At 50.3% G+C, this 7,500-nt stretch overlaps 1 protein-coding gene across 2 annotated transcripts in view; it reads left to right on the plus strand.

The window, feature by feature from the left end:
* Positions 1 to 7,500, plus strand: part of pitpnm3 (PITPNM family member 3) — a 236,593-nt gene that overhangs the window by 224,616 nt on the left and 4,477 nt on the right. Inside the window, exons 16-17 of one of the 2 annotated variants that reach the window (XM_033046226.1) lie at positions 2,648 to 2,797; positions 6,439 to 6,622. In XM_033046226.1, the coding sequence (XP_032902117.1) occupies positions 2,648 to 2,797; positions 6,439 to 6,622 (334 nt within the window). Of the gene's footprint in view, positions 1 to 2,647; positions 2,798 to 6,438; positions 6,623 to 7,500 lie in introns of those variants that run through there. The other variant, XM_033046227.1, reaches the window with a different exon arrangement.

The raw sequence follows: 7,500 nt of genomic DNA on the forward strand, positions 1-7,500 counted from the left end.
TGCGTGGGTTTTTCCCGAGATCTTCGGTTTCCTTCCACACTCCAAAGACGTGCAGGTTTGCAGATTAATTGGCTGGGTATAAATGTAAACTGTCCCTTGTGTGTGTAGGGTGGTGTTAATGTGCGGAGATCGCTGGCCGGCGCGGACTCGATGGGCCGATGGGCCCGTTTCTCTTCTGTATCTCTAAACTAAACTAAACGTCTTTGGAGTGTCGGTGGAAACCGGAGCTCCCGGAGAAACCCACGCGGGTCACGGGGAGAACGTACCAACTCCAATGCAAGGGCAAGTTGGCCCGAAGGGTCTTTTTCTGTGTGGGATGACTCTGTCTCTGAACGAAATTTGGAACGACAAAAAATTAATTGTCGTTCTTTGAACTCATTTTTCTGGTGCCCAAAATGCAATTGAGGGAGTGCAGGGTAGATTTACAAGGTTAATTCCTGGGATGGCGGGACTGTCATATGCTGAGAGAATGGAGCGGCTGGGCTTGTACACTCTGGAGTTTAGAAGGATGAGAGGATATCTTATTGAAACATATAAGATTATTAAGGTTTTGGACACGCTAGAGGCAGGAAACATGTTCCCGATGTTGGGGGAATCCAGAACCAGGGGCCACAGTTTCAGAATAAGGGGTAAGCCATTTAGAACAGAGACGAGGAAACACTTTGGAATTCTCTGCCTCAGAGGGCGGTGGAGGCTAGTTCTCTGGATACTTTCAAGAGAGAGCTAGATAGGGCTCTTAATGGTGGGGATATGGGGAGAAGGCAGGAACGGGGTACTGATTGGGGATGATCAGCCTTGATCACATTGAATGGCCGTGCTGGATCGAAGGGCCGAATGGCCTACTCCTGCACCTATTGTCTATTGTCACTCTTTTATTTTGCACCAACCTCACGCAATGTAATGTTATTATCAAGAGTACAGAGATTTTTTGTAGAGGTTTAGTTGAAGTGGGAAATAAACCATTTGAAGATGCTCCACAGGCTTTGTTATAGAATGGGAACATGCTCTGAAATCATCACCATGCCTCAAGATATAATATAAAACTGAATTGGGATATTCATGAAGTGGTTTTGAAATATTCTGGTTCAATGATTTCCATATTGTCACATGTACCAGTGTACAATGAAATACATTTTTTGCATACAGCTCTTGCATAAGGGTGTCAAGGAAGCGTAGAAGATCTTAAGATCATAACGTCATTATGAGTATAAGTTTAGGTCATAAGTAGAATTAGGCCATTCGGCCCATCAAGAGATGTGGCCCTTGTGGCTAAAGGGATCAGGGGGTATGGAGAGAAGGCAGGTACAGGATACTGAGTTGGATGATCAGCCATGATCATATTGAATGGCGGTGCAGGCTCGAAGGGCCGAATGGCCTACTCCTGCACATATTAATAATAATAATAATAAATTTTATTTGTGGGTGCCTTTCAGACATCTCAAGGACACTTTACATAGATTACATATTGTCTATGTTTCTATGTTTACTCCACCATTCAATCATGGCTGATCTATCTCTCCCTCCTAACCCCATTCTCCTGCCTTCTCCCCATAACCTCTGACACCCGCACTAATCAAGAATCTAGCTCTGCCTTAAAATTATCCACTGTGGTGGCCTTAATTGTGAGGCTGTGACCTCTGGCTATGACTCTCCCACTAGTGGAAACATCCTCTCCACATCCACTCTTTCCAGTCCCTTCAATGAGGTCTCCCCTCATCCTTCTAAACTCCAGCGAGTACAGGCCCAGTTCATAAGTTATAGCAGCAGAATTGAGCCATTCGGCCCATCATAGTTTGCACGCTCGATCCCGATACGAACGCTGTCTGTGCGGAGTTCGTACGCTCTCCCTGTGACCTGCGTGGGTTTTCTCTGAGAACTTCGGTTTCCTCCCACACTCCAAAGACGTGCGGGTTTGTAGATCCATTGGCTTGTTATAAATCTCAACATTGTCCCTAGCGTAATGTTAATGTGCGGAGGATCGCTGGTCGGCGCGGACGCGGTGGGCCGAAGTGCCTGTTTCCGCGCTGTATCTCTAAACTAAAATGAACTAAAATCCCTGGAGTAACTCAGCGGGACAGGCAGCATCTCTGGGGAAAAGGAATGGGTGACGTTTCGGGTCGAGACCCTTCCACAGAAGCGTCACCCATTCCTTCTACTCTATCGAGTAATGATGAGGCTGCACTACAGGCGGACTAGATAAGCAACTTATCCCGAGTGCAGGAAGGAACTGTAGATGCTGGTTTACACGAAAAAAATGCTGGAGTAACTCAGCGGGACAGGCAGCATCTCTGGAGAGAAGGAATGGGTGACGTTTCTTCAGACGAAGAAGGGTCTCTACCTGAAACGCCCACCGTTCCTTTTCCCCACAGATGCTGCCTGTCCCGCTGAGTTACTCCAGCATTTAGTGTCTCGCTTCGGTTTAAACCAGCATCTGCATTTCCCACCGAAACTAAACTCCTTCTAAACTCCAGCGAATAGAGGCCCAGTTCATCAGTGATAGGAGCAGAATTAGACCATCAAGTCTGCTCCGCCATTCAATCACGGCTGATCTATCTCTCCCTCTCAACCCCATTCATGTTAAGTGTGCGGGGGTCGGATTGTGCTGTGGAGTATGGATAGCTGATGTGCGCTCTGTAACTTTGCCCAGAGGTGACCAGACGCATGCAGAGAGCCACCTGTCCGTGCTGCCGAAGGGGATGGAGTGCGTGGTCTTCAGCATCGACGGTTCTTTTGCTGCCAGTGTCTCCATCATGGGCAGTGACCCAAAGGTCAGAGCAGGAGCGGTGGATGTGGTCAGGTACCTTGTGCACGCGCTCACACCTCCTTCACTCGCGCAACCCGCCAACGCATCGGCGTCGCATTCAATGCCCTCCCCCCCCCCTCCTCCTGCAACCTCCCTCCCACCAGTCCTAACTCCGGGCCAAGATTTTAACAAGATGCATGTGAGTGCTGGAGTAACTCAGCGGGTCAGCCAGCATCTGTGGAGAACACACAGAGGTGACATTTCGGGACGGGACCCTTCTTCAGACTGATCGTAGTGGGGGGGGGGGGGAGAGAGAAAGCTGGAAGAGAGGTGGTGGTGGGAAAAAGCCTGGTGAGCGATAGGTGGATACAGGTGAGGGGGGGAGGGGAGTTGAGATATTCCTGTCAAGATGAGGTTTCATCACCTCTGTTTGGTTTAGTTTAGCTTAGTTTAGTTTATAGTCACCAAGCTTTTGTTGTTGCATGCTAACCAGTCAACAGCAAGACAATACATGATGACAATCAAGTCGCCCACAATGTGCTTTATGCTTGAACTGAACTGAGACTCCAGCTCTTCATCAGCCCCCCCCCCCCCCCCCCAACTTTCAGTCTGAAGAAGGGTCCCGACCTGAAACGTCACCCATTCCTTCTCTCCAGAGGCGCTGCCTGACCCGCTGTTACTCCAGCACTGTGTCTATCTCTGGAGGCAAGAATAGAACAGGGGGAAACTGAGGGACAGATTCTTCTTCTTTCGTGTCCATCGTCCATGTTTCAAATGTTGGGCCTGCCTCTTGCACGGTGGACTGCCTTCTCCTTTGCCACCGCGAGATCTTCCAGCCAGCATTGTTCACTAAGTGGGCACCTTAGTAGGTGTGGCATGGATTGTACAGATGTTCCACATTCACATTCTGTCGCTGCCACATCTGCACAGCTCCATTTGCTCATGTTGGCCTTGCATGGCCCATCCCGAGACGAAGCCTATTGTGGGTCTTCCAGGTCCTACAGTCGCCCGTGTGGCTTGGGACGACAGATGGCACAATGGGCTAAATGTTCGGCTGGCAACCGGAAGGTAGCCGGTTCGAATCCCGCTTGGAGTGCATACTGTCGTTGTGCCCTTGGGCAAGACACTTCACCCACCTTTGCCTGTGTGTGAGTGATTGGTGGTGGTCGGAGGGGCCGTAGGCGCAGATTGGCAGCCACGCTTCCGTCAGTCTGCCCCAGGGCAGCTGTGGCTACAGAAGTAGCTTACCACCACCGAGTGTGACTGAGGAGTGAATGAATAATGCGATGTAAAGCACCTTGAGTATTAGAAAGGCGCTATATAAATCCCATCCATTATTATTATTAGGTGGTAGCTGTTCCTTGGTTGGGATGGGCATCTGTCCGTGGTGGTGGTGGTTCTCACTGCGTTCCTTGTCCCACACGGCTGGTCTGGTTGCTTGAGGAGACGGTGACAGCGGCTGGACTGTGTGGGTGGGGGACGCTCTTCCTCGACTACACCCGACTCGGGGCTGGGTGAAGGGAGTGTCAGGAATGGCGGGTGTCTCCCCAACTTGCCAGCGACGTACAGTTCCACCGGCAACTGATCTGCGGCAACAGGTGGCCCCAGGCAGGGTGGTCCCCAGGGTGGGCTAGGGATGGTGCGGTCTCCAGAGGGATATACTGTGGTGGACTGTGGAACTGGGGTGGAGGAAGAGGGGAAGGGAGGGAGAGGTGGGGGGGGGGGGGGGGGGGGGGGGGGGGGGGGTGTGGAGGTGACACCAGGAGGTTGAAGCTGAGGTTGAGTACAAGGTTGATGAAATGGCTGCAGATGGTGTTTATCATCATTAGAGCTTTTATTGTACACAATGTTCGCATTCCACGGATCCCACACGTTCTTCCATACGGCACCTTTTAACTGTGCCAAGATAAGAAAGGAATACCAAAGCAGCCTCATTCATTCATTCATTCCCAGTTGCTGCATTGATGTGCTGTGACTCTCTCAATACAAAGATGGTACATCAGATTAAGACACAAAGCACTGGAGTAACTCAGCGGGTCAGGCAGCATCTCTGGAGAACATGGATTGGTGATTTTCCACGTCGGAACCCTTCTTCAGGCTCAGAAGAGCAGAACCTGGTGGGACAAAAGGTTTAGGCTGTCTATTCCTCTCAAAATTCCAGGAACTCCCACCACGTCTCTGGAGTATTGTGTGCAGTTACGGTCCCCTAATTTGAGGAAGGACATTCTTGCTATTGAGGGAGTGCAGCGTAGGTTCACCAGGTTAATTCCCGGGATGGCGGGACTGCCGTATGCTGAGGGAATGGAGCGGCTGGGCTTGTACACTCTGGAATTTAGAAGGATGAGAGGCCATCTTATAGAAACATATAAAATTAATTAAGGGATTGGACACGCTAGAGGCAGGAAACATGTTCCTGATGTTGGGAGAGTCCAGAACCAGGGGCCACACTTAAGAATAATGGGGCAGGCCATTTAGAACGGAGATGAGGAAAAACATTTTCACCCAGAGAGTTGTGAATTTGTGGAATTCTCTGCCTCAGGAGGCAGTGGATGCATTCACTGGATGCAGTCAAATGAGTTAGATGGGGTGAGCGGAATCAAGGGGTATGGGGAGAAGGCAGGAACGGGGAGCTGATTGAGGATGATTAGCCATGATCGCATTGAATGGCGGTGCTGGCTCGAAGGGCCGAATGGCCTACTGCACCTATTGTCTATTGTCTATTGTCACGTGTACCGAGGTGCAGCGAAAAGTTTTTTTCTTGCGTGCTATCTAATCATCAGAAAGACCACACGTGGTTACAACCACAACGTCTACAGTGTACAGATACAGGATAAAGGGAATAAGGTTTAGTGCAAGGGAATGTCCAGTAGAGACCGATTAAAGATAGTCCGAGGGTCTCCAATGAGGTAGTTGGTGGAACCATTGACCTGAAACGTCACCCGTCCATGTTCTCCAAAGATGCTGCCTGAGCCGCTGAGTTACTCCAGCACTTTGTGCCTTTTTTGTAAGTCAGCATCACCAGTTCCTTGGTTTTACATCGGATTAAAGTGGCATCATGGTGGCACAGCGGTAGAGTTGCTGCCTTACAGCGTCAGAGACCTGGGTTTGATCCTAACTACGGGTGCTGTCTGTACGGAGTTTGTGCGTTCTCCCCGTGACCAGCATGGGTTGTCTACGAGATCTTCGGTCTCCTCCCACACTCCAAAGACGTACAGGTTTGTAGGCCAATTGGCTTGGTGTAAATGTAAAAATTGTCCCGAGTTTAGTGTTTAGTTTAGTTTAGATTTACAGCGCGGAAACAGGCCCTTCGGCCCACCGCGTCCGCACCGACCAGCGATCCCCGCACACTAACACTATCCTACACACACGAAGGACAATTTACAATGATACCAAGCCAATGAACCCACAAACCTGAATGTATTTGGAGTGTGGGAGGAAACCGAAGATCTCGGAAAAAGCCCTCGCAGGTCACGGGGAGAACGTACAAACTCCGTACAGACAGCACCCGTAGTCGGGATCGAACCCGGGTCTCCGGCGCTGCAAGTGCTGTAAGGCAGCGACTCTACCACTGCGCTACCTGTGCGGGGTAGTGTTAATGTGCGGGGATCGCCGGTCGGCATGAACTCGGCGGGCCGAATGGCCTGTTTCCGCACTTTAACTCTGAAACTGAAAGTCACCCTTTGTTCCTGTTCAAGGCACTGGCAGGATCTGGGCTACCTCATCATCTACGTCACCGGGCGGCCTGACATGCAGAAGCAGCGGGTGGTCTCCTGGCTGGGACAACATAACTTCCCCCAGGGTATGATCACCTTCTCCGAGGGACTGGTCCACGACCCCTTGCGACAGAAATCGATCTTCCTGCGCAACCTTGTGCAAGAGGTAAGCTTCATACGTTCACAAGTCATGGGAGCAGAGACGCTGCCTGACCCGCTGAGATACTCCAGCACTTTGTGTCTATCATTGGTCTAAACCAGCACCTGCAGTTTTTCTGTTTCTACTGTCTGGCAGCAGACGTCATCAGTTCTAGGGGTAGAATTAGGCTATTCGGCCCATCAGGTCTACTCCGCACTATTAAGAGTATGTAAATTAAGCCACATCTTACAAGCTCAAACTTCATGTGGGAAATGAATATTTGTGAGTCGTCCAGTTGCAGGTTGATGCGGGCTCTTGGTGCCGACCTTTGACCAGCATCTGCATTTCGTCGTTTCGACATGCTGGAGGAAGTTGATTATTATGGGCCAAAGTTTATGGGGAGAAGGCAGGAGAATGGAGTTGAGAGGGAGAGGTCGATCAGCCATGATTGAAAGGCAGAGTGGACTTGATGGGCCGAATGGAATAATTCTCCTCCTGTGACTTATGACATGAACTTGATGTAATTTTACAAAGTTTCTGTTGGTTGCTGGTTTGTGATTGCATTTTAATAGTGTATAACTTTGCAAACCACCGTGGAGGGGGAGGGGGGAGGGGGGGTGAATAAAAGAGGTGCTGTAGCGAGACCAGGCAGGGTGAGCGAAATTAGATTTTATTCACAAGAACAAACAGTAACTCGTCAAACCGGGTGCCTAGTCTAGCTGAAGGACACGGCTCCTGTCGCTGGGAGGAGCGCTGATAACTAACTAAAAAACCCCCGCGAACCAACCCCCGCGGTCACATAACGTTCCCAATGTTGGGCGAGTCCACAACCAGGGGCCACAGTCTTAGAATAAAGGGGAGGTCATTTAAGACTGAGGTGAGAAAAAACTTTTTCACCCAGAGAG

This window comes from Amblyraja radiata, chromosome 28 (genome assembly GCF_010909765.2).
Source record: "Amblyraja radiata isolate CabotCenter1 chromosome 28, sAmbRad1.1.pri, whole genome shotgun sequence".
Lineage (NCBI taxonomy): Eukaryota > Metazoa > Chordata > Chondrichthyes > Rajiformes > Rajidae > Amblyraja > Amblyraja radiata.